Genomic DNA, 26,906 nt, shown 5'->3' with positions numbered 1-26,906 from the left:
TCAGACTCTCTGCTCCTCCACATCACTTACGAGCCTCCAGCAAAGGCAGGCTGTGCTGGAGACCAGCTTCTGCCAAAGTTGGTAGAGATGGATAAATGAGATGACAGATACCAGCTACAAAACTTGGGCAATGAACTCCAAAGCAGCTCTGCACAGCCAGTGTGCTTTCACCAGGGTGTGGTGCAGCAGCATCAGCTGTGGTTGATTTCCCTGGTTAAGGAGAGGCCCAGGTGCATGTCCTTGGGATGGGAGAAGCAGCTCCCACCCACACCCCGGATCTGTGCAGCACACTACCAAAATTCAGGCTTCCCTCCCAAGCAGCATGTGTTTTCCCTGCCCAACTGCCAGGCTTTGACAGTACTCAGAGAGGGTTTCTATCCCTTGTTTAACCCATGGGATCCGGGGCATGCAGTGGAAACAGGCTGGGTTGGAGCTGGATGGTGCAGATGGGAATAGGAAGGTCTCTCCATCCAGCCCAGCCTCCATCCAGCACAGGGCCAATGAAGATTTGCAGCACTGTACAGTGAAGGAATGATGAAAGATGTCTGCTGATAATAATTATTATTGTTGGGTGTTGTATTTCTGCAGGAAAGAGTAGTTTCTGTGTAAATGCAAATAAATCTAGCTACCTCTACACCTCTGTCCATATCTGTAGTTAGTTATCAGCGCTTCCTTTTTCCTAACGCCTCAGGAGACTCACACCAGAGCTAAGATTATCCAAGAATTATTCTTGTCATGGTATTTCCACTGTCCAAGAATGACCATATGTTAAAGAAATCCAGTCCCTCTTTATTCCAAGCCTTAAATGACCCCCTGAGGCATTAAACAAAAATGAGGTCAGAGTGCCAGCACTGGCTCTTAGGTGGGCTTACGTCAGGACTGGTAGCACTGATGCCCAGAGGGTCACACTGGTGAAAGATTGGAGCGAGACAGGTCGGCACCAGGTCCAGACACTGGGACGCAGAAGGATCAGAGCCAAAGCAATGAGTTTCCTACAGCACCCTTCACCCTTTGGAAGCGCTGGAAAGGAAGGTGCTGCTTTTAGCAGCCGTGTGAAGGCATGTGCTGCTGCACGTGGTCCCCACCAGTCCTATTTCCAGCTCGGCTGACTGAGGACCGAAGGAAGGAAAACTCCTGGGACTGGGCATGGAGCAGACAGTCACATGCATCTCAGAAATAAGTCACAAGCCACAGCAAGATAACGACACCTGGTGTAAGAGGAGACTTGATCCATCCTTTCCCTTTCCCCTATTTCTTCCTCCATCTGTTTGGGCTGACGTTAGTGCTGGTGAAGGAGGGCTCGACACTGGTGGCCAATGCCTACTGTAGGATAAATACCTCCTGTGTTTCTACAGCCCTGCTCTTCCAACCTTCTCTTGGAGCAACATCACAGCTCTGGCCAGGGCTCTGCACCCTGCAGCACCTTGGGTCCCTACCCCTTATGTGGTCCCTGTGCTTCCTCTCTACATACACACACCAGTCCTCCCTGCTGTGTCTGAGACAGACAGCCCTGGGAATGATGGACAATATCCCCCCAAGCCAGGAAGGGGTGGAGGATGATAAACCCCAGCCTGGCTGCCGCAGGACCTGAGCCATCACCTGGTGACCTCCTCTGGCACAAAGTCCCCAAAGCATCTGCTTCTCTGCCCACGGAACTGTGCCAGTGGCTGGGGGGACAAGGTACCCTCACCCTCCCTTGGGCACAGGCCTACGAGCTGGTACACATGACTGACTGCTCTAAGTTTCACTTTATTTCCAAGTATTATTATGGAGCTTAAATAGCCCTGCCCACCCTGACCTCTCATCCCACTAGTAAAACAGCCCAGCTTTGTCACAGCATGTGGGAGTGGGCGAGGAGATGAGTGACAGGGGAAATGATGTTTTATGGGACTTTCCCAAAGAGCAAGTCACACCCCAGCCCCCCCCCCCCCCCCCCCCCGACCACAAATTTGTTTCCTGTGATTTAAAGAGGACACATCTAGTTAAAAAATATGGGCCGGATCCACAGTCCCTGCAAATCAGAACATCTCTGACTTCATGGATCTTAGCTGATTTAGACCAGCTGAGACACTGCCCCTCTATGTTTAAACAAAACCCATTTTTTCTCACTGGTGCTAGGCAGAACAGCCTCAGGTTTGGCTCTGGAAGGGATATTTTGGTGGGGATGCTCTCTGCATGATTCATCCTCCACTGGGCTTAACTTTGACAAGAACCACAACAGCCCCTGGTTACCGGTGTGGGTCTGGGGGCTCTGCCACAGATAGAGGCACAGCCACCCACATCCTGGCCCCCAAGTGCAGAGCCTGGCCAGCAGCACAGCACCAGCCGCTACAACCACTAGTAACAAAAGCCCTGCTGGGATGTCTGGGCATCAGCCTCGTGGTGACCTTGCACCTCAAGGACCCAAAGGGCACTGCTGAGGACCAGACAGTCTGGGTAGAGCAGCTGCTGCAGGCAAGTTACCGTGGGGGTGGGCAGCATCCCTGAGTGAGGTGCTGGGGATGGCAGGAGAGATGGGTGGAGATCTTGGTGCCAGGGCAGGGCAATTCTGCACCACACAGACCCTCAGGTCTTCCAGAGGCATCAATGCTTCCCTCTCTCCCCTCCCCTCGATAGCCTGATGTCCAGTCGTCAATCTGCCTTCTGGTACGAAGATGTGGGACTGTACATTTCCCTATGTATGAAAAACTGCTGAAAAAATCCTGCCCTAGCACGGTGAGCATCAGCAACCTGAACTGAGAAGAGGCAGCTCTGTAGGGTGAGGCAGGAAGGTTTGGGGGACTGGTTCTCCCCTGAGCTTGCTGTATTTCAAACAGGATGAAGATTTACCTCCTCTGAGCTCAGCGCTGAGGCTCCCCTAATGGCATCGCAGGAATGCTTGGTAAACAAGCAGTAAACTATTCATTGCCCCGATGATGGATGCCTCACAGGGATTAGAAAGGGAAGATAAACTCGGCATTTGCAAAGAGCAGCGAGGAAATAAATGTTCTGCATTTAGCATTTCCAAGCAGTGGAGCGCATCAGGGAGGGAAAGACTTGGAACAGGGTCCCCCTGTGAAGCCCCAGCTGGATGTCTGGCCACTGGTTGTCAGAGCAAAGAGATGAGGTGGAAAAACTGCTCATTCCTCACTCTGCACCAGTCCAGACTGAAAAATGAGGTCGGTATTAGCTGGGAAGCGGCACTTGCCTGTGTAAGGCTGCAAACATGGGCATTTATTGCTCTCTGGTGGCGAGACGGGCTGCGGAGGAGAGCTGTGTGCTGGGCAGCAGCTCTCAGGAGATGCCTCCTCGGTGCCTCCCGCTCCCCCTGCTCGCTCTGCAGAGGAGCTTTTGCTTCTCCTCCAGCCATGTAGCTCAGGGCACCTGAAGGCACCTCGCTGCCTGCCAGGCTTCTCCTTGGGTTGCCAGCGGCCCATGCAAAGGCAGCGCAGCCGCCTCTCCCTGCCAAAACCCTGTCGGCATCCCTGCCCAGGGGGCTGGATGGGTGCCACAGGGCAGGCCAGTGCGCCCAGCCTCACCGTCCGCTCCCCGGCACTCCTGCATCCTGCGGGGCTCTGCAGCCTGCAGAAGAGAGGCTGGGGAGGGTGCTGGGCTGCAAAGCCAGGGCTGGGTCAGGACTGACAGCTCTTTTCCCGTGGGGGACCCATAGTGTTCTCATGCTTTATGTGCTGAAAGTGCACATGGGCTGTGGGGCAGAAGAGGCCACCCCAGCTGCTCCAGTGCCAGAGCTGAGGCTGAATGGCAGTGCTGGGGTGAGGGTGGGCTCTGCCTCCCCCCCGAGCAGCCACCCACCTGCATATGGGGCTTGTCCCCAGGCGAGGCTTGACCAGCCCCTTTCATTTCTCCTCCTTTCCCTAATTCTGCCTCTCACTGCCAAAAGCTTTGGTGGTGCCTTGTATCAAAGAGGCCCCGGGCTCTCCAGAGGTATGGGTTGCAGGCCTCCCCAGAGCAGACAGGACAGAAACCAAATAGGAATAAATAAAGGAGTTGCTATTCAAGTTAAAACACGTTTGGGTCAGGCTAAGCTGCCCCATGGGACCTGAGGTGTGTGGGGCAGCTGGGGGGACAGGCAGGCACATGGCAGGACTCCCCTGTGCCCACCCCAGGCAGGGCAGAGCCTTCCTGAAATGCCATCTGTCACCCAGCCTTGCTGCACCGCCCGCTCCAGCACCGCTGCCAGGGCCTCATCCTGCCTGGATGCCCAGCCTTGACGTGCTGCCTGGCTGAGGTGCGCAGCCTTACTCCCAAAAAATGAGGGCAGGATCCCAAGTGCTTGGTCCCTTGCCTGTCGGGGACAAGAAGACCAAACTGCCAGCTCCATAGGATGTGGTGCAAGACCTCTCCTGGGCCGGTTGTTCTGGAGAGCACGCGGACCTGTGCCAGCGGCACCGCACGACGCTGCTTGACAGCTCGCACAGGAGTCCCTGGGGATGACGGGTCGGTCAGACGATGCGGCCGCCTTCGCTCAGCCACCTGGGCCGGTATGTAGCACAGCCTGGTGTGCCCTCGGGCCTCCCCGGGGCACTGGGGATGTCACCCAGCTTGGCGCAGATGAGGCCTTGCAGCTCCTGGTCTTCCAGCTCGGTCGCTGCGGCGAGGGCCAGGAGGAAGTAGGCTGCTGCGTCCTGTTCATCCTAACCATAAAGGACAGGACAGGCATTAGGAAGTGGTTTAATTGAAGGTCACAGGGTATAAGGGCGCTGGAGCAGAGACCGGTGGTTCCAGGCAGAACCCAGTGACACCTGACTTCATTGCAATGGGCTCTATATAGTTGCAGCTAAGTGCCAGCACGTCTTTCCAAATTGCCTTTCCCCCTTCAAAACCTGGTTGTGCCAGCATTGTGTGCATTTATTCTAAAGCTGCAGACAGGATGGAGAGTCACAGGATGCAGCTGTCTACATGTGTGGCTGCTCTGCCAGTAGATGAGATACGCCACCTCCAGCTCTCTGTCAAGACCAGCGTGCTCTAAACAGTATCATGGAAAGGTTTCCTACCTTCAGTTTGTGCAGGGTGAGGTTGCCAAGGTGGCAATACACCTTGCAGTAGTACAGGGCCTCTCCAGAGCACTGCAGCAAGGGGGGACGCAAGGCAAGTGTCTTCAGGTAGCAATCTTCTGCCATCTCATACATATGCAGAAAATAGTAGACTGTAGCCAGGCGGTGGAATGCAACCAGCTCTTGCAATTGATCTCCTGGAAAAGAGTTGCTGATACAGTCAGCCTGCAGCGTGTTCACAATACATCCCCGGCCCAGCATGCTGAGCTGCTTGGGGTTGCATTTGCTCAACAGCCTGGGGGCATGGGTATCTTCATAAGGAGACACTGGGTTTGAAGATGGTTCGGAGAAAACAGTGCCATGGGAAGGGTTGTTGATACCAAGGCTGGACAGATTGCCCAGGGAGTATATCATTCAACCAAGGGATTTCTTGGGTGCTGGAAAGGGCTATTACAAGACTGGATCCATCTCAGACATTTGTGCTGGCATTTTGCCCATTCAAACTATTTCTGCAATGGGAAGGGATGAGTTTATCAGAAGAGCTAGGACAGGGAGGAACTGTTCAGTCCTGTGCCTTCATCAGACTTCGCGTGCTCTGGTGTAGCAACAACCCTCTGCTCAGCCGGTCCCACCACCACCACGGCAGAGCACTCCCATGTGGCTGTCATGCAGCTTAAAATGGGAAGTGGCCTTAAAAAGATGTTAACACTTAGGATAAGAATACGTCCAGCAGTCTTATGAAAGCGGAAGATCCCCCTTTCACAAGCAGGCTGTTCTCATCCAAAAAGGCAACCCCATCTGCAGGAGCCAGTAACTCCCCGTACCCTGCGGGTGTGCATCACTCACCGACCCTGATGCTCAGCCTGGCTGCCAGTGTGGCAAACTCCAGGGCCTTCTCGTAGCCCTGCAGTCCAATCTGCAGCTCTGCCAGCTTATTGAACAGCCGTAGCTCTGTCTTAATGGCCTTTAGTTTCCTGGCCAAGGGCACAGCACCTCCCTGAGGAGAGAGAATAGTCAATCCAGGTTGTTCTGGGACATACAGCACTGCCCACGGAGCAGTGATAGAGGAGCAGGAGATGGACCAACCGCTTGGCATGGCAGGCAGACAAGCGGGTGGTTGTGTTGCAGGTTCAGATTCTAGCCCCTTCTTTCCCCTGAAAATAAGTTTCATATCCCAGAGCGTGGTTCTCAAAACTGGAGCCTCACATCTCTGCCCTTCCTTAGGTGCCTGAAATTCTGACTCTGAGCATGTCCCCAGGAGTGACCAGCTCACACCTAACACTGCCAGGAGTTGTAATGTAAGGACTCTGTTTCCACCTCCCAAATGATCTCTGGGGTGAGTTGCAGCCATTGCAAAATACATCTATGCTCCAGGCTTCCCCCCTGCAGTGATATTTGTACTCTGGCACACTCAGATCCACGCCATCCGTTTCCACCCTCCATCCCTCCAGCCTGGCCATGCAGTGCTGCAGCCAGCCCTGGGACAAAGATCCCTATGGCCATCGCCTTGCGGGGACACAAGGACAGAAATGCTTGGAGGGATCAGTACCCTGTAAAATTCCACCGCTCGATCTCTGTGTCGGCTGCCATTAAAAAAGGTATCACCTGCTTTTTCATAAAGATCCATGGCCAAGGAGAAGTTCTCCCGTTTCAGAGCAGTCTGAATGGCTGCCTAGAAGGAAGAGGAACCAGAGTGAGATTTGGAAAGAGTCATTTGCACATAGACATCGGTGTGATTAAATAAAAACAAGTCATTGTAAATGTGAGCCCCAGTGCTCCAAACAGCATGGAGACAGGTTGGCCAGCAGGTGTATGGGACTATTGTGCTGCATTTGCAAGTGATATGTGTAAGGATGGAGCCAGGAGCCAGATAAACCATCCCCGTGCAGGGTCAGTGCAGCTAACTGATCAGCTGGGATATGCAATGGCATCAGGATTTAGAGTTGGGACAGTGTGGCCAGCAGCTGTCCTGGCCCTGGTCTGCCATTGGTGTGATGGAGCCAACGTGAAGATTGATGAGAGGAATGGACAGCTTACACAGAGAAAGGGCAGAGCCAGCAGGAGGGAGGGAAGGTATGCTAAATTCTGGGAAGAACAGTTATTTGTGCCAATTATGCACTTGGCCCTGGTGCCACCTTCTAGCCAGAACATATTGTTCCTTACACGTGACGACTTATCATTGCCGGTGACCTTGCATGGGAAGGAGCCCCTCAGAGACTGAGACATGCCCTGCTGAGATCTGGTGTCAACTGGCCCTTCTTAATGGGAAGTCACCCCTCCTTTAGCCACTGCTTCCCTGCTGAAACCATGAGTCAGGGAGGCAATGATGGCTCTTTGTTATGGGCCTCAGATCTCCCTTGTGAACACTAGGAAACAGGCTGACACCAGAGCCATCTATTCATTTCACCCATGTCACTGAGCAGCCACCCCGTACCAGTAACTCCCTGCCTCTGCCACCCTGATTTAGGGGCAGGCTGGTGTGGCTGATGGGAAAGGCTCCTCTCCTTGTTCTCACCACCGTTTACCTCAGCCACCCGGCCCCACCAGTTCAGAAGTGCTTCTGAGTAACAGAGTGAGGATCCCGAACACCCTCTGCAAGTGTCCAGGCTGGTGCTTTGTTGGATACATTGTTGGATATATGTTGGAATGAGGGAACCCTAAGATTTTATGAGCTGCTCTTCCACTTTGCAGGTCAGCTGATAAAATAATGCTAGAGATGGAAAGAAGCCAGTAGTCTTCTACTCCAAGAAGTCTCCAAGTACTTCCCTGGCAACTTACCCCTTATCTATGTGTATTTCAATGGGAACCGGTCACCTGGCAGCTCCAGCTTCCTTTGGCACTCCTACATCACTTTCTTAGTCAAGAAATTCACTTACTTTCACCCAAGAATCCTCTAAACCCAGTGTATGGAAGGAAAGATAGGGAAGTTAGTGCCAGATAGTGCATGAGTGTAAGGCAACAGCTCCTCCTTTCAGCAGCAGGTTTACACTGCTTATAAGAACTTTCCCCTCCAGGTCTACCAGTCCCAAAAGGCTCCTGTCAAGGAGCTGTGATGGGAATGCAGCTAGCCAGGGTGGGAATGGGACTGCTCCAGCCACCTCCTCCATACCTGAAAGTACATTTCCACCAGCTCATCTTCTTGCATAAGATAGTAGAGCCTTCCTGCCTGCAGCCAGGCCTCTGCTGCTTTCACAGTCTCCTCAAGGTCAATGAAGAGCCTTAGACTCTGTTTGGTGCAGTCCAGGGACTGTCTCAAAGCCCTGTGATGGTAACAGGCAAAAAGCCGTTACGGAGAAATCACAAGCCACCACCAGCAATCAATCAGCTGCAAAGCTACCTCAACACCTCCCCATTGGCAATCCCATCTTCTCCTCCTACAGTTGCCAAAGGCTAGAGACAAATGGACAGCCACAGCTCTGAGCACTGTGTCCTGGTAAAAGTGTGGAAGTCTCCATGCTTTAGTGCATGTGCGTGCATCATCTGGCAATCTTAGACCAGCCTGGGACCCCAGTGCTCAGCACAGCCCCAAGGCAGCCTGCTCCCAAAGGGGCTGCTCCCCACCCTGGCTTGTTTCAGCTGATAAAGAGGGTTTTGTCCAGGTCATCTGCAAACCCTGTTTGCCCCCCTACAATAAGCCCCAAAATTACTCCCAGCTACACATGGGAGCATAGGCGGGGAGTGCTTGCACCTTCATTTTCCAGCCAGCATCTGGCACCCAAAACCACATCTCTGCCTATTGTTTGTCCCTGGGTGCGGCCAAAGAAGCAGATCTGTGGCTACATGTGCAAGATTTTATAGACACTTTTCAAGCCCCTGGTCACTAGCTGACAAAGGGAAAAGCAGCAGCACAAACCAGCGGGTGGACACGCTGCCTGCAGAAGGCAGCTGTGGCACAGGCAGCACTGGGCAGTGCCCAGGGCATGTTTGTTTGCTTGGTGTCTCGCCTGCTGGACTCCAGCTGTCCTTCGAGTCCAGGGAATGGGTTGCTTTGTGATCTTAAATAGCACCATTCACATGACAGGCGTCTGCTTCCTAAATACCTTCCTTCTGAACTCACTGTGACATAGCATGGGAAGGTTAACATCCAAGTCAATAACAGCCTCTGCCCATTTGTCCTTCTGGGACATGGGAGCTAGCACTCCACTGTTTGAGACATTCGCCTTCAAAGAGTGAAGAAAGTCTGTGGTCTGTCCAAGTCTCTTTCTCTTCCCTCCCGCCTAATCTAATCAGTCACCTGCATGTGTCCAGCGGGAGATGGAAAAGTGAGCTGATACAGGGTCTTAAGTACCTCCCTGGGGAAAATATTCCAGCAGAGATAGGGAGGGCAGACTCAGCAGCTGGAGGCTGAAGCCAGACTTATTCAAATAACAGATAAGGAACCTATTTTTACTGGTGAATGGTGATTAATCACTGAAATAAGCCTCTAAGGGAAGTGATGAATTCCCTGCCGCTGGGTCCCCTCTGATCAAGTCTGGATGTCTCTCTGGAAAACTGTGTTTGGCCAGACCCCAGTTCTGTCCCAGCTAACAGCCCGGCATTTGCCTGGCTGTCGCGGCGCTCTGGTTGACATTGAACTGTTCCCCTTTTCACCGCACAGCGACAGCTCACGAATCTCAGCAGTGCATTACCTAGCAGCTAGAGCTACCATACACCTTCCCCACCTCTCTCAAGGGACACCCCAGGAAAGCCACTGCTCTTGCTTTGGGTGAGCAGGGACACCACTCTAATAGCCACAGAAGCATCTAATACCCACAGACAGGACTTACTCAGATGTGCCCAAAGCCTGGTAGAGCTGGCTGAGGGTCTGCCAGACATTGCCTTCCAGCTCTCTGTCCTGCAGCTGTTGTGCCAAAGATACCCAATGCTCATGATAGGTAATGGAGGCCTGGGGATTGGGGGACACTTTGGTGTAGAAATGGCAGAGACATTCAGTGATGTGAAGCTGACCTGCATGGTACAGGGAAGGGAAAAGGACAGGTCAGGGGACTGCGTTAGGGACCTGACAGGGTGCTGCACAGAGGCGAACACTGCCCTGGGTCCCGTCAGCAAAGCTGTACTCACTCCTCACGTTATGCCACTTCAGGGCAAAAACCAACGCCAGTTCATAACAGAGTTTGCCGTCTTCCATCCTCTGCCTGTTCACCATGGCCTGCGCTAGCCACAGCAGCACCCGCACCAACTCCATCTCCAGGTCTTCGCTGCCCTGGAGCTCAGCGTAGAGCTGAGCTGACTGGAGCAGGTAGAGCTCAGACAGCTGGCTCGCCCCGTGCGAGAGGCTCAGCTGCCCCAGGTTAGCCAGAGCGATAGCCTGGTTTCTCTTGTTCCCGGTCTCCTTGGCTTTGTGCAGGGCCCGGAGGTAGTTCTCTGCAGCCTTTTGGACCTGCCCTTCTCCTTTGAGGGCAATGGCCAGGAGATTGTGCACAGCTCCACCCTGCGTCACGCTGTCTGTCCCGTGCAGAGAGCGCAAGAGCTGCCACATGATGGCTGCAGCTGGGCCTGGCTGGCTGTGCAGGAGATACATCCACCCCAAAGAGAGGGAAGACTCAAAAGCCTCCTCCTCGCCCATCAGTCTGCTGAGGGTTACGGCCATGGCTGCATAACAAACCGCCCCGTCCAACACACCATGCTGGAGGTACATCCTGGACAAGATGGCACACAGCGTCCTCTGGATGGGCACAGCTCTGGTCTCGTAGGAGAAATGCAGCGCTTGCTTAAGATAGAAACAAGCCAGTGCTGGGATGCTGCTCCTCTCCAGCTGGCTTCCCAGGAGTTTGGAAGTATTCTGGAGGATGAAACCAGCTCTCCAAATGGGTGTCGGTGCCCCCTTGACACCACTAGGAACAAACAACCTGGCAGAGGCCAGTGCGATATTTGGCAAGTACTTCTTGTCATACAGGTAGCTCAAGATGGGGGTGGCATCCAGTGGCACAGAACTAGTGTCCGGGCTGAGTAAAGTGGTGCTGAGACATTGAAGATGCTCAGTAAAGGGCAGCACTTCATCATTTTTGCCCAGTTGTAGGAAGAGCTTGACAATAAGGAAGCAGACCCGTGCCTCCAGGGGAGCATTACCCACAGCAATGGCTTCCCTCAGGACGTACATCATGACTTCCAGCTCATTCTCAGAGCTGAAAGAGTGGCCAGGTAAGCAGACAAGCAAGGCCACTGTTTTTCCCAGCAAGGAGGAGAACTTGTGCTTCATATTCTGCTTCAAGTAGATGGAGGCAAGGTTCACATGCAATGCAGCCAACAGGGGCAGGTCCCCAAAACCCCTGTCCAGGATGCTCATGGCTTCCTCAAAGTAGACTCGAGCCTGGGAGAACTTGACCTTTTTGATGCAGAGCTTACCCAAGAGGAAACAGAGCCTGACATGAGCCCAAACTGAATGAGTCCTCTTGGCCCAGTTCCTGGATGTCTCAAGGTACAAGACTAGTTCATCCTCATCAGAGAAACCATAAAAAGTGGAGTTGAGAAAGGAAAAACTGAGATCATAGAGGCTTTGAAAACTGGGCACATAACTGTCTTGGTTAAGGAAGGTCAATATGGGGTCAAAGACATCAGCATCTTCCATGTGTCCAGCATTCAGGTCAATAAAGAACTTGGGATCATCAAAATCATCCAGCTTCTCCAGGAGAACATCCTCCAATGTAGCAGGGGCCAAGTCACTCCCTGGGCTAGACAGCTCGGAGGTGCTAGTCGTAGCCAAGTCATTTATTTCCTCCCAAGACTGGAGCAGCTGGATATCTTTACAGCCATGGAGGACAGCCTCTGGAAGGGACAGGCAAACCACAGTGGGATGTTTCCCCGTGTCAAAATTCACCCTCAGAAGTCATCATAAAAGCATCCCATTCTGTCCCCTCCACATACTCACCTGATGGCACTTTCGGGAGCGTGGCTGTAGGTTCAAAACCATCTATACAAAGAGACAAACAGAAAACAAAGCGCCCAAAGCCTTGCTCAGTGTTAATTGTGCAGACAGTGCTCAAACCTTATAGAGATCTCCTGCTGCTCTGCTAAACCCCAGACCTGTATTTGGGAGAACAGGCTTATTTCTGGCTGCAGACACCACATGCAGCTGCAGTTTCAACCCCCCCTGAGCTGGCTGGTCTGGGAGGTCCCCTGAATCCCAGGGGATCCCAAGCTCAGCCCTGCATGGCCACATGGTGCTTCTAGGTAGTGAGAAGGCAAGAAACAGAGACAGAGAAATCAGCTGTGGTCCAAAAGCCACACAGCAAGCATAGAGAAACTGAGAAGAGCACCCAGGAACCCTGACCTGGCTCCTGCTATGGGCATGGAGAGGATGTCACCTGCCACTTTAGCTGTGCTTCCCCCTCAATACACACCCAAAGGTCAGACAGTAGCAGGGGACCTGCTTTAGGCAGGGACCTACAGCTAGGATCAGGCGAGAGCAGCATCTGCCGGGGTGAACCACAGCTGAGGAGTTGCCCTGGAAGCAGAGAAGACCCCTACAGCTGCTGTGTGGCAGGGCCAAGCTCTTGAGCATATCTACAACCTCCACAACTAGGCTGACAGGGTTTTGGAGGCTGTCTCAACCACAGCAGTTGTCTCCCCTGCAAAGCCCGAAGCAAGGAGCTCTCTAGACACTGCCCAGCATTGGTCTCCGTGGGGAGCCATGGGGCTGGGCACATAAGAAGAGGGGAAACTCACCCAGCCGGTACACAGAGGTGATGTCAGTGCGTGCCAGGTCACTGAGGAGGGTGGTGAAGTGCTGCTCGCCATCATTGCAGGGGATGCGCAGGAAGGGGCATTTTTCTTCTTCAGTCAGAAACACCAAGCCCTTTCCCCTAGGTTGAGGCAGATGTAAGGGGAAAACAGTCAGTGTCTCCCCATCCCAGGACTCTACACATGTCCTGTGGGATGGGATGGGCTTTCCCATCCCTCCTCTTCCTGCCACCAGAAAAGCTCTGCTGCAGATGATTACAGGAGTCTGAACACCTTCCCCATCAGTGCTCTCAGATCCAGGTTCTCCATGAAGGAATGAACAGGCAGAGGGATCTACTGGTCTTTTTTGTCTCCAGAAGCCCTTTCTGAGCACAGGGCATCATCTGATCTCCTCTCTGTTCTCTGTAGTGACAGAGAAAATTGCCTAAGACTTACCTTGAGTGAGCCTGATCCAGAAAAGCCCAACAGACCTAGCAACAGGTTAAGACCTTGTCCTCCCACACACACACTTGGAGGAGAAGCCTTTTTGGATGGGTATTGAACTGGAGCTATGTCTTTATGCCACCAACAAAGACAACTGACTGGGTCGTCAGAGTGGGGTTGTGTCACCATCCCACCCCAGACAACTCTTGTCTGTGTCCTTGGGAGGGTTTTTAATTCTGCTTAGTGAAGAACCGTATCAGTGGTCATTCTGCCTCAACATCCCACAGAAAGCAATGGGGCAGAAGGAAGCAAAGCAGGACTTTGTTTCCTTGGCAGCGACCACTCTCCCCACCTTTGCCAGACTCACAGCCCCTCAGACAAAGCTACAAAGTCAAGAACATTTCTAGGTGGAACTGTGAAGCCAGCTTGTCTGGTACACAGATGTCCTGGGCTGCCTTAGCATAAAGTCAGGTTTAGCCCAGGGCCAGATCTGTTCCTCTCCAAGGATCACCTGAGGCAATTGAAATACGATTGTTTTGTCTGGGCAGAGACTTCTGCAGCCTGTTGGCAGCAGACCCTGGCCAAAGCTTCTGGACAGACCTCAGATGGATCCTCTATGAAGGCCTTACAAACAAATTACCTGCCCTGGACTCTCACATAGCCTTGAGTCGGGACTTGGAGTCTTCCCTTCATTTTCTCCTAAATTTAATTTAATCTAGATGGCAGCAGTAAACTTACAGAGGTTCGCAAGCCTCGGGACTTATGTATCGGGTTGGGACAAAGCCGATGCTCCCACTGCTGACGGATTTGCCCACAAACCACGGGAGTCCTGGAATGAAGAAGCCGATGACTTCAATGCTGTCTCCTTTGGAGAAACTCAGTTCATCCCATGCTGCTCCTCTGTGGTCCTCTGTGGCTGTGCACCTGCCTTTGACTGGGAAACCAAGGCAAACAAGGGCATTTCAGTGTGAGGCCACCATTAAAACTTCTCACTGGAGAAGACTTGGGCAAGGAGAGACCATGATTTCAGCTTGAGAAGGCTGCCTCTCTGTCCCCTAAGATTTATTGTGCTCTCGGACTCATATCTCTGCAGTTCCTTCTTGAGAAGATGATTACAATAAAATATACAAGAGGCATGGATAAACACCACACAGCCAAAGACTGAAATGTCTGAGAGCTGCAGCATGGAAGGTGGCTGGAAACATGGAGCTTCACAGAAGCTGCACTGTCTCAACTCTCTGCCAGGAGTGAAACCTATAACAGTGCACATGTCCATCACACTACATGCCAAATTCACATCTGCAGTAACCTCCCATGTCCAGCATGCTCTGTACAGTGCCCATGTCCAGGCAGGAATGGCCTGGGGCTAACGGGTGAATGGTGGGCACAGGTTTCATGTGCACACTGGTGGGAGCCTAATTATTTAAAATTTTTGCACCTTGCAATGGAGCGTCATTGTCATAACAAGGGACGGTCCCTTTGCATTTGTGGCCAAACCCAGGTTTGCAAGAGCCGTGCCCTTCCCTAGGAAGGGCAGCTGCATTACACAGGTATCACTCACCAATTGGCTGGGAGGTCGTCCCACTGATCTCCTGGGAGATGCCAAAACCCACAGTGTAATTCTTCAGGAACCACCTGCAAGGCAAAGGGGAGCCACACTGGTCCTCTCTTAGCAGTCCAGTCCTCAGGCCAGCACCAGCGCTGGTCCCACACAAGCAGGACAGATGTTCTGTCCCCTGGGAGTGCCAGAGATACTATGGAGCATGGCCAGCACGGCCAGTCCAGTAATTCCTTGTAGTGGTGTTACTGGGCATGGAAGGCAGTTTGCACCTCACACTGCATGGTAAGAGCAGGACAAATTTGCCAGGCTCTAAGGAGGATTTCACCATGTGAGTATGAGAGGAGCTGCGGGTGCCTTTGAGGCTCAGCCAGCTGTCCAACATGAGGCCCCACTTTGACTGGCATTACCTAAGTCTTGGGCTGTGCTTTTTCTCCCAGTTATTCACCTGTAAATTATAAACAATCTCATGTATGACCTAAATCAATATCATACAAGAATGATATCTGAAGTATGTCCTTGCTCTGTCCCATTAACAGGATCTGAATTGGTTCCAGTGGTTGCCTTTATGCGTAATGTATATCCTCACAAAATTGTGTATCTCTTGCCCATTGCCAGAGGCAAGAGCAGTTTCTCACCCCAGGCTTGGTGCCAGCTCATGCATCAGGATCAGTGAAGAATCTTGGCTTGAGCCCTATTAATTGGCCAGTCTACTTACTGGTAAAATGGGTGAGGTATTGGATCTAGAGCTGTCACAGGCACCAGGCCTCGCTGACCCGTCAGTAAGGACATCCCTTCCCACTTGGACTCCTCTCCAACGTTCTTCACGTGGATCAGCTCATTTTTGCAGAGCTGCAGGCTCTCTTCTCCCTCCTGCTCCGGCTGCCAGACACCAGGCACTGCTCTGGAAAAAAAGTTACCTGCAGATAGAAAGAGTCATGCCCAGGTCAATGGCATCAGTGCAAGACATAGCCCAGCACAGGACCACAACACAGCCCTGCTGAGATGCTTTTGAGGGAGTCCCTCCATAGGCAGTCCCTTCTCACCTTCCTGGAGTAGCAGACTCATATATATGGTGGCCAAGCGATCTTCATCCACAGTAACTCTGATCTCTGTGTCCTCCATCAGAGCACAGTTTAGCCAGTACTCCTGGTCAAAGAGAAGCTGCTCCAGGCAGCTGCCCACATACCCTAAGAAACCAAGAGGGAAAGCAGTGTTAGCACCCTCCGTCACTGCGCAGGATGAAGTGCTGTTTGGATGTTTCCCACTCTGCCACCTGCAACCACGCTGTAAGGCAACAGCCCCTAATTCTGTCTCCATCCCCAAAATGCAGTAGAGGGATTACCCAAAAGACATCCTCCTGGGTGTCTTTCACTGATCCAGACAATGGTTTTATAAATCCGTAGATGGACACCAAGGTCTTCTATTTCATATCCTTCATCTGTCCACCCTGTTACATTACTGTTCTTTTGGTGTCAAAGAACACCTTCTCCAAAAATGCTTCTCACATTGTCTGTTTAGATCTCCCACACCTTGAAAACATTACCTAAAGTCAGATACGTGGAAAACTTCCAGACTTCTTCTAGGGTTCTGAAGGTGAGAAGGAACCGATCCTCCTGTGCTTGCATACAGACCAACCTGGCTGACAGTTCCTACACATGGAAGGCAAAGCAAGAATAAGGGATAGTCCTGGGACTCTGATGGGGGTGGTCTTTGTCAGTGTGGGAATAATATTAGACCCTGGAATGAGACTAGGCATTCATTCATTAGAATTGAGAGCGAAGCTGTGCGAGTTGGTTGCCTGGGGTTAAGGGGAGGGTGCTGCAGCCAGCTGAGTCCTTCAGCCAGGAGGGCCAGAGTACCCGCAGTGACAACTCCCCATGGTGCAGCAGTGGGAGGGCGAAGAAGCTCCATCTCCTCCTCCAAATCTTTTTCCTTGTGGCGCACACCAGAACCACTGTGCTTTTGAAACCCAGACACCTGAACCATACCACACATGGGTTAATGTTCAGTCAGGACAGGCACAGCTTCCAAGTTGCAGCTTTGAGGCTGAAAGCAGTAACTGTGCCTCCAGGGAGAAGCTCTCCTTTCACTATTGCTGGCACTGGTATGTCTGCACTGTTACAGGTCTTCTGGGAAGCTCTGCAGGGAGCCCTGAGGGGCCAGGGCCTTAAAAACCAGCAGGGAAGGAGAGTTCAGTCCAGGAAACATCTCTATACCTGTAGTGATTTTTCTGTATGAAGCCCAGTACTCTGAGAACCCCTGTGCAAGCCCAGAGATGCCACCTCCACCAGGGACCTGAGTCTGGCACACAGCTTTGGCGATCCCAGCCCTGTGAAATGCTGGCTATTTAGACTCACCCCAGGGCTATCTGCATGATCTCTCAGGCAGCTCAGAGCCTTCAATGTGAAGCTCCTGACATGAGGCTCAGCTTTGCATCTGTCTCTCACCTGTTACCAGTTCATTTCTCCCAACATCCCAGTCCCCTACAGAGTCTGCATGTACAGGAACACACTCTGCAGTGGCCTTGGAGGAACTTCTCTTTCTTGGCTGGGTTTGGTATCCCATCGCACACCCCATCACGCCAGGAACCTCCCAGTACATGCTCTGCCCACCCAGCTGGGGCTCCTACCTTGAACAGGGCACAGACATCTCTGTCATCACTCTCCAGGGCCCACAGTTTCTTTCTGGCTGCTTCCTGGAGCTGGGAGTTGAGGCACCGGGAGGAGCGGCTCTCAACAGAGAAGAAGAGCGAAATCTCTTGAAAAGGAAATGTGCAGAGTTAAGTGGGAGAAGGAGCTCCATGCCACACAGACCTGTCTCCGTTGCACTTGCGTCCCTGCAGCCAGGCCCACCAGCGCCTCCAGCCCTTGCCTGGTTGCGATGCTCAAACACCACAAACCCAGCCCGTCATCCCCCTTCCGCAGCAAAGATGAGAAACTCGAGGGATGACAGGGGGTCGGTTGACGGCAGTGATAGGCCTTGCTACATCCAACCACGGGAAATCTGGGTGATGCCAAAGGCAGCATCTTACCTGGTGGAAAGCCCTCCCTGACAGCCAGCAGCACCAAGGAGGTGTCCGGCGAGCATTCTGCTGCCTCAGTAGCAGGGTTGCTTGGCTCTGATGCCCCAGCCTTACCTAGCAAGGAGGGAGGACACAGAAGAGCTGCTGTCAAATTTTGTGGCAGAGGTCTAGGATATTCTGCCCAACCATGCCACCTGAAAGCAAAGCCCGTGGGTTGCACTGCAGATCTGGCTGGGGATTGTGCAAATCTGGTATCACCCTAAAATCATGCTCAAGTTTGGAGGCAAGATCCATGGGAGTGGCCTTGACATGAGGGGACTTTCCCTCCTTGCTCTTGAGATAGAAAGTCACGAAGCAGATCTGGTAGAAGGATGACCCTGTGACACAGATTTTTTTGGAGGAGACCTCAGAGTGAGAGCACTTCCCCAGCACAGGAGAACCAAGGGCTTGCAAAACTCTTTGCTCATCAATTTGACAATTTGAAAATGAGATTTTCTCCCCTGTCTGCTCTGGTCGGTATCTGAAATCCAAGCTGCATTCTCTCTGCTTTACACATCGTCAACTATTGCCATAAAGGATTCAGGAACTGAAACTTTAGCTGGTAATTATGTTAATGAAGGCTGAGGCACATAAAAATCCAGCTAGCTCTTCCACAGTTGTATTGGCTGCGGAGGGATAAGATTAAGAACCAATTTTTGTCAGTAATCAGATTGGATTTGTAAGACAAACATGCACCCGGAGATCTGGAGCTGGAACATGCAGCAGCTTTTGTAAGTCACTTCTGTGACCATAACTATACTTTACAGCTCTTTTTATTGAGCCAGCTTTGCTAGTCAGTCAAATAAAATGCTATTTGCATGCAGAATTATAATCCTTATTTATAGTTAGCAGTAGAAAAGAATGGCCCAAGGGTGGACATGTAATGAATGAGCTTTTCTTTGAAACAAAAGGCTCTACATTTCTCAACAGCTGATTTGAACACACTTAACAAAGGACTTCATCCAGCAACTCCGTCCCCTTCCACACACAGGGGAAACGGAGATGGGGAAGCGAAACGAGCCGGAGGCAGAGCCAAACCTGAGCTGGCTCCTGCCCGGGCTGGGCTTGCCTGCCGGTTGCTTCACTCCTCCCTCCCTTCCTCTTCTCTCTGCATCCCAGCAGACCCCAGTGGGCTCCACTGGGTTCGGCAGGGCCCGGTGGGCAGGGGCTGGGTCCCCCTTCCCCAGGGATGGGTACCTGATGCCATGGTCTTCTCCCGCCACCATTTTCCCCGGCGCTCAGCTGCGGTGCGCTGCAGGCGGTCCCAGCGGGGCAGGAGCACGGGCGAGTGGGGGCAGCAGGAGTCACACTCTTCACCTGGGGAAGACGGGTGGTGGGGAGAAGCGTTCAGACCCCGAGCAGAATGCTCCCTGCCTGAGGGGTCTCCATAGGATGTGCTGAAAGAGGTGGCAGGTCGGACACCACTCATGCCACCTCTGCCAGCAGCATGACAAAGCATGCTGGTGGGTCTTCGCAGAGCCAGGCAGGGCTCGTTTGGGTGAGAGGAGAAATGGGTTTGCTCCCCACAGCACTTGCTGATTCAGTGTTTATTTTTGTTTGGGCCAGGCTCAGAAAGGGAACTGGGAGCTTTTTCAAGAGACCAATTGAAACTGCTGGTGGGGAGTCATTCCCAGTCGTACCAGTGACTCATTTACCTCCCCGGTGCTGAAATATTTTCTAACAGCGGGCAGGAAACAGCCCCAGCCCAGAGCTGAGCGCAGGTCCCGGTGCTCAGGGCTGCACTCCTGGCAGCTGGGTCTGAGGCGCTCGTGGCACCCACTGGCACCGTCTCTCTCGGGGGACACGTGGCCACAGCCGCTGGCCCCGAGCCACCTCCCTCCTCCAGCCCGTTAGCACAGCCCCGTCAGCTCATTTGAGCACACCAGTATGGGAATCGTGCCCTGGGGACTGGCAGCACCCCATGCGCTCTGCAAGCTTTGCCATGCTTGGGGTGCTCCTGGGCAGCAGTGGCAGCAGACAGGGGTGGCAAAGGGGGTCCTGAAAAGCCAACAGCATGGGATTAAACCAGCCCCCTGAGTCATCCTCTTCCCTCCCTGGCCAAAATGCTCAGCCTCGTTCCCCACGCACCCAAACCTAGTGACACAGCAAGTGCCCAGCCAGAGGATGGGACACCAGTGGCCAATGTTGGGAAAGGCAGGCAAGCAGCCAAAGGCAGCCGGTGCTCAGTGCTGGAGTCTCCCCAGCGGCCCCGTCAGCGGGGTGAGCTCTGCAGCCGCGGGTCTCACAGCCCCGCTTGGACAGAGCAGAGCCGTGGCACCCCCACAGACAGCTTACCTGTGCACCCCAGGGACAGGTCCTGGTGCCAGGGAGTCCCCAGGCAGCAGCCCATATGTCCAGGAACACCGCCAGCCCCGAGACGGCAGGCTGCTGCTGCACGGGCAGGGGTGAGCGCGCTGCTCGCTGCCCGGCCGGCACTGCGGCTCGGCCCCAGCCCCAGCCACAATGCACAATGCGCCTTTTGAGCGGGCACCGTCTGCCGGCGAGGCGGGGGCGATGGGCACAGAGTCAGAGAATGGTTTGGGTTAGAATCAGAGCACCACTTAGGTTGGAAAAGACCTTTAAAATCATCGAGTCCAACCATAAACCTAACACTGCCAAGCCCGCCACTAAACCATGTCCCTAAGAGCCACATCTACACCTCTTTTAAATACCTCCAGGGATGGTGACTCAACCACTTCCCTAGGCAGCCTGTTTCAATGTTTGACAACCCTTTTGGCGCAGAAATTTTTCCTAGTATACAATCTAAACCTCCCCTGGCACAACTTGAGGCCGTTTTCTCTCATCCTGTCACTTGTTACTTGGGAGAAGAGACCAACACCCACCTCGCTACGACCTCCTTTCAGGTAGTTGTTTGTAGAGAGCGATCAGGTCTCCCCTCAGCCTCCTTTTCTCCAGGCTAAACAACCCCAGTTCCCTCAGCCGCTCCTCATAAGACTTGTGCTCCAGACCCTTCACCAGCTTCGTTGCTCTTCTTTGGACACACTCCAGCACCTCCGTGCCTTTCTTGCAATGAGGGGCCCAAAACTGAAGACAGCACTAGAGGTGCAGCCTCACCAGTGCCGAGTACAGGGGGACAATCGCCTCCCTGCTCCTGCTGGCCACGCTATTTCTGATACAGGCCAGGATGCCATCGGCCTTCTTGGCCACCTGGGCACATTGCCGGCTCGTACTCAGCCGGCTGTCGACCAGCGCCCCCAGGTCCTTTTCTGCCGGGCAGCTTTCCAGCCACTCTTCCCCAAGCCTGTAGCGCTGCGTGGGGTTGTTGTGACCCAGGTGCAGGGCCCGGCACTTGGCCTTGTTGAACCTCGTACGATTGGCCTCGGCCCATCGATCCAGCCTGTCCAGATCCCTCTGTAGAGCCTTCCTACCCTCGAGCAGACCAACACTCCCACCCAACTTGGTGTTGTCTGCAAACTTACTGAGGGTGCACTCGATCCCCTCGTCCAGATCATCAATAAAGATATTAAACAGAACTGGCCCCAGTACTGAGCCCTGGGGAACACAACTTGTGACCGGCCACCGACTGGATTTAACTGTGTTCACCACCACTCTTTGGGCCCAGACAGTTTTTTATCCAGTGAAGAGTACACCCGTCCAAGCCATGAGCAGCCGGTTTCTCCAGGAGAATGCTGTCAGAAACGGTGTCAAAGGCTTTGCTGAAGTCCAGGTAAACAATATCCACAGCCTTTCCCTCATCCACTAAGTGGGTCACCTTGTCATAGCAGGAGATCAGGTTAGTCAAGCCTTTCATAAACCCATGCAGACTGGGCCTGATCGCCCGGTTGTCCTGTACATGCCTCATGATGGCACTCAAGACGATCTGCTCCATAACTTCCCCAGCACCGAGGTCAGACTGACAGGCCTGCAGTTCCCCGGATCCTCCTTCCAGCCCTTCTTGTAAATGGGCACCACATGTGCTGACCTCCAGTCAACTGGGCCCTCCCCAGTTAGCCAGGACTGCTCATAAACGGTTGAAGGTGGCTTGGTGAGTGCTTCCACCAGCTCCCTCAGTACCCTTGGGTGGATCCCATCTGGCCCCATAGGCTTGTGTGTGCCTAAGTGGTGTAGCAGATCGTTAACCATTTGCCCTTGGGTTATGAGGGCTTCATTCTGCTCCCTGACCCTGTCTCCCAGCTTAGGGGGCTGGGTACCCCAAGAACAACTGGTCTTACTATTCAGGACTGAAGCAAAGAAGGCATTAAGTACCTCAGCCTTTTCCTCACCCTTTGTCACTATGTTTCTGCCTGCGTCCGATAATGGATGGAGATTCTCCTTCGCCCTCCTTTTGTTGTTAACATATTTATAGAAGCATTTTTTATTGTCTTTTACAGCAGTAGCCAGTTTAATTTCTAGTTGGGCTCTGGCCCTTCTAATTTTCTCCCTGCATAACCTCACGACATCTTTGTAGTCCTCCTGAGTGCCTGCCCCTTCTTCCAAAGGTCATAAACTTTTTTTTTCTTTTTTTTCCTGAGTTCCAGCCAAAGCTCTCTGTTCAGGCAGGCTGGTCTTCTTCCCTGCTGGCTCTTCTTTGGCACGTAGGGACAGCCTGCTCCTTGCCTTGAAGATTTCCTTCCTGAACAATGTCCAGCCTTCCTGGGCTCCTTTGCCCTTCAGGACTGCTTCCCAAGTGACCCTGTCAACCAGGCCCCTAAAGAGGCCAAGGTCTGCCCTCTGGTACTGTCCAAGGTAGCAGTTCTGCTGTCCCCCTCCTTACTTCTCCGAGAATCAAAAACTCTATCATTTCATGATCACTGCAACCAAGATTGCCTCCGACCATCATATCACCCACAAGTCCTTCTCTTTTTGGAAACAGGTCCAGTGGGGGGCCTTCCCTGGTTGGCTCCCTTACCCACTGTGTCAGGGGAAGTTCTCTTTCACTGTATTGTATTTCCAGCAGACAGCTGGTAAGTTGAATTCACCCAAGGGACCTTTAATGACTTTGTTCCAACCCCCCTGCCATGGGCAGGGACACCTTCCACTAGACCAGGTTGCTCAAAGCCCCATCCAACCTGGCCTGCAACACTGCCAGCCATGGGGCATCCACAGCCTCCCTGGGCAACCTGTTCCAGTGCCTCACCACCCTCACAGTGAAGAATTTCTTCCTTATATCCAACGTAAATCTACCCTCTTTCAGTTTAAAACCATTGCCCCTTGTCCTGTCACTGCAGGGCCTAGTAAAAAGCCCCTCTCCATCCTTCTTATAAGCTGCCTTTAGGTACTGAAAGGCTGCAACAAGCCTCCCCTGAGCCTTCTCTTCTCAGCCTTTCTTCCTAGGAGAGGGGTTCCATTCCTCCAGTCATTTCACGGCCCTCCTCTGGATTCTCTCTGACAGGTCCATGTCTTTCTTGTGCTGGGGGCCGCAGAGCTGGATGCAGCACCCTGGGGGCTCTCATCCTGCCGTCTGGCGTTGCCGCCCTGTGCTGGCCCCACCGTTGCCCTGGGCTCCGCTCCCGCCCTTGCCTTTGGAAGTGTGTCGCCCAGCCCACGTGGCACATTCCTCTCATTCCTCCTGCCGGCCGCGGCACTGGGAGCCCCATGGTCTGCTGAGCCTGCCCATGCTTCCAGCTGGCCCCTGCGGAAAGCTTCAACGCTGATCTCCCCCTACCTCCAAAGGCAACCCTGTTCCTGACGCCACGGAAAGCCCCTGCCTCACCTGCGGGGACGCCCCGCTGGGGCTCGTCCAGCATCCTCCACCCGGGGCTGGCTGTGCAGCCGTTCCTGGACCACCTTCCCACCCAACCCAGCCGGCGCACTCCCTCTTTCACAGTGAGGGCAGTTGGCACCAACCTCAGTAGAGCAGACCTACGTCCAGGCAAGCCACAGGTGAGTTCTCTGCAAGGACAGACACTGTGGGCTCCTGCGGGGCTAGCAGGGCTTGTCTCATCTCCGAGAGCAGAATTGTCTGAAGCCCAGATGCAAACACCAGGAGGGACCGATTCAACTGCTGTGCAGGATCCCTTGGGCTGCCCAGGATGGCGTCTCATTCCCTCTTCGCTCACACACTCTGACCTTCCCCGGCCTCCAGGACCAGGACTCAGGACTGGTTGCGTGGTCTCACTGCACTGTGGGTGGCAGATGTCCACAGAGCATCTCTGGGGAAGAGCAACACAGCCCCTGCAAAAAAAACCCCAAAAGGTCTAGGGACACAAGTCACAGATAGGGAGGTCTTTTAGGGATGGACCTTTACTTCACCAACCAGACAATGCCAGTGCCACCACAGCAGTGACTTGTTTGCTGTGGTGTGCTCTAGGAGCATTGCTGGCTCTCACAAACAGCCAGGCTGCATCCCAATGCATGACAAGGCCTTGAGCTTCTCCAGAGTAGTGAGTAATTACTCCAGTGAATAATTTCTTACCAGATGGATTTCCGTGCCATGACAGGGGCTGCCCTGGCACCACTGCAATATCCCTAAAGCAAAGCATGAGGAGTAGCTAGCTGTGGGACAGGCTGTGGCAGGATGTCTATGTTCATGGAGCTGGCTGGGAAACTTCTAACAAAAGTGAAGTCACACCAAAAGGCTTTGCAGGGAGGGTTGCACTGAGCCATGCGCCTGTGGAGTCCTAGCCAGGCACCAGCCTGCCTGCCCAGGGAGAAATCAGATGTCAAAAAATTGGGGTTGCCTGGGAGAAGGAACCATCCTCCTCATCCTCCTCGCTGCAGCCCGCCTGCCCTCCTGAGCCCTAGACGCTAGGGTGCAAAGAGCTGCAGCTCTCTCCTGGCGTGCTAAAGTCAAGCTGATGTTTCCCATGCAAAGCTGCGTGGCTGCAGGGACCTGCACGAAGGTGAGCTGCTGGGACAGGCTGGCACTGCTCTCCCTGTGGCAAGGACACTGTCTGTTCCTGTTGCATGCCGGCCCTGGAAAGCTCCACATTTAGAAAACTCTCCCAGTCAACCTAGGGATGCTCTGAAGGTGCAGAAACCAGAGGGGAAATTCAGATTCAGGCACAGGTTTTGGCCTGCTTGTACTCAGAGCACACAGCCCAGGTTTCTGTGGTGGAGTCAGGCACACCTTTACACGAAAGATGTTGCTGTTTTGGGCCCGTGTTGTCAAAGTGGTCAGTGCTCAAACAGGGCAGGTGTTTTGAGACAAAGCTTTTTGCTTCACTCAGAATGCTGTTGATTTTATCAATACCTGCTCGCCAATTAGCATCAAATTATTCTACCCAGGGGAAAAAAATATTATTTTTTTAAAATCAACAGAATGTTATGTTCCATTTCCTAAACAAAAATGTCTTCCTTTGTGGTGTTGAAATTTCATTTTGCTCTTAAGTTTACCTAGATAACTTACTTAGTGACCAAACCCACACCTCTACAAGCAAAGGTATCAACCTCCTGTTTGACCTGAAATGGAATTTTCCTTTTGGCCAACAACCCCAAAACCTTCCATTCCACTCCCTACCCCACTGCTTACCACCCCTGGATCTCCCCTGGAGAGCCCCCATTGCTGCTGCTGAAGCCTTCAGCCTGGCCTCCCTGCAAAAGCCCGGTCCTAAGAAGTACAGAAGCAATTTCCTGAAAGTCTCAGCCTGAGCTGGCTGGGTGTCTCTGCTTGTGCCAGTTGTCCAGGGTCTCTGCTCCCTTTGTAAACCCGGTGTAGCCATGCCAGCCGGGCAGGCTCTGCAGGCAGCGCGCCAGCCGGCCACACTTCCCTCCCCAGGGCACGAAACGGGAGGCAGGGTGACTGTCTGGGCACCCTTTGTCTGGGGGACGTAGCTGCCACAGACGCTGTCGGTCTCCAGTGCTGTCACACAGCAGCACCCTTCCCCGGGACCAAATCCGCTTTCCTAAATCCAGTGTGCCTGCTGTGATTTCTGATGCCCTTCTCCTATCAGTTTCTGGGTACAAAGGACCCAAACCAAACCTATCCTTCCCCGGTGTGCTCATGACTACCGCATCTGAGCCTCAAATTCAGCCGGGGTGAAAAATGCAAACTCTCTGCCCTAACCTGGATTTACCCAGCCGTGTCCCTGCACTGGACCGCCCCAGCCACCTGCAACCGCCGCGTCCTGGCTGTGTTTGCTCAGCTGGGGACGAAGGGCGCAGACATGCAACCGGCACCCAGCGAGAGACCCAGCACGGCGGCTGCAAGGGCAGAGTGGTGCAAGTGACTGTACTGACCTGCTCCTCTGCACACGCCTGCGCAGGGCCCCTTGCTCTGCTCCCCAGCACCGCTTTCCTCCCGGAGAACTCTTGACCATGAAGCTCCAATCTCTCCAAGCCGGGTCCCCCAAGGGAACGCTGCCGGCGCCGGGACGCGGCGCGCGCGCCCGTGCGTGTGCACGGGGCTGCGTACGTGTTTGCAAGGCGGGCGACCGTGCCCAGCGCCGCCACTCCCTTGCACGAGGAAAGGAATTTCTTCCAAGAGCGGCTTATCATCTTGGGAACCTCCGCTTCCCAGCAGAGCCGCCGGCACGGAGGTCAATGAGTTACCCGGAGTTATGCTATAAACAGCCCAGCACGCCGGCAGACCGCCGGCTCCCGAGGGGAAGCATGTACGCCCAGGCACCACCTTCGCCCTGGCTCTGCAGTAAACAAGGGCCGGCGAGGCTGCCCACGGGCACGGCGTCACGGAGCAGCTCGGGGCTCTGCTCAGCCCCAGGGTGGCCGCACCGGCCACGGCTCCCTCCCATTGCAAGCAGCTGCTTTGCGTGAGCAGTCTCGCCCGGACTCACCTGTCCCCCGCTCCCAGCCCTGGCGCTGCCGTCCTTGGGGCTCAGGACCTTCCGTCCTCGCTGTGCACCGACTGCCTCTGCTACAGCAAAGCTCCAGGGAGAGGCTCTACCTGTGCCACAGTTTGGGCATCCTGGGGAGGTGGCAGAGGCGCTCAGCTCCGAAACCCCCTTCTTCTCTGACAAAATGCAAATACAGACACACAGAACAAGAGATCTGTGGACCCAGCAGTATTTGTGCACCCTGGCTAAACTCCACAAACAGGGCTAGCAGAGAAAAATTCGGGGATCTTTTTTTTTTTCCTTTTGAAAACAATGGAAGAGTTAATATCAAGCTTTTCTAATATTCCTGTTTCCTTCTGGGAGTGCTCAGAAGTTGACCATTCCTTGGCAGGTTCAAAACGAAGCCTCATTGCTTTTCACGTTGTTATTTAAAAATGAACCTGAATGAAAAAGGAAGTCAGCCTAAACCTGACTTCAGTCAGGGGAAAAAGCAA

At 53.5% G+C, this 26,906-nt stretch overlaps 1 protein-coding gene across 3 annotated transcripts; it reads right to left on the bottom strand.

Moving 5' to 3' along the window:
* Nucleotides 1-3,969: 3,969 nt before the first annotated feature.
* On the bottom strand, nucleotides 3,970-23,495 carry SH3TC2 (SH3 domain and tetratricopeptide repeats 2). Of its 3 annotated transcripts, XM_049829963.1 has the most exons (18): nucleotides 23,394-23,495; nucleotides 18,917-19,036; nucleotides 17,690-17,794; nucleotides 17,288-17,415; nucleotides 16,202-16,307; nucleotides 15,702-15,845; nucleotides 15,374-15,575; nucleotides 14,659-14,732; nucleotides 13,836-14,031; nucleotides 12,660-12,796; nucleotides 11,863-11,904; nucleotides 10,056-11,759; nucleotides 9,761-9,941; nucleotides 8,104-8,254; nucleotides 6,544-6,666; nucleotides 5,841-5,991; nucleotides 4,995-5,191; nucleotides 3,970-4,634 (listed from the first exon to the last, which is right to left on the bottom strand). In XM_049829963.1, exons 1-18 carry the CDS (start codon nucleotides 23,425-23,427, stop codon nucleotides 4,443-4,445), a joined length of 3,987 nt encoding a protein of 1,328 aa, XP_049685920.1. In that variant the 5' UTR covers nucleotides 23,428-23,495; the 3' UTR covers nucleotides 3,970-4,442. The 3 variants fall into 3 exon arrangements, 2 of the variants coding, with proteins under 2 accessions (XP_049685920.1, XP_049685921.1); XM_049829964.1 differs by lacking the exon at nucleotides 11,863-11,904; XR_007509726.1 differs by lacking the exons at nucleotides 3,970-4,634; nucleotides 4,995-5,191 and having other exon boundaries at nucleotides 5,880-5,991; nucleotides 6,544-6,662.
* Nucleotides 23,496-26,906: the final 3,411 nt, after the last annotated feature.

Source organism: Accipiter gentilis, chromosome 26 (assembly GCF_929443795.1).
Source record: "Accipiter gentilis chromosome 26, bAccGen1.1, whole genome shotgun sequence".
Classification (NCBI taxonomy): Eukaryota; Metazoa; Chordata; class Aves; order Accipitriformes; family Accipitridae; genus Astur; species Astur gentilis.
The sequence above is the reverse complement of the archived record's forward strand: the minus strand, read 5'-3'. Positions and strand labels throughout refer to the sequence as shown.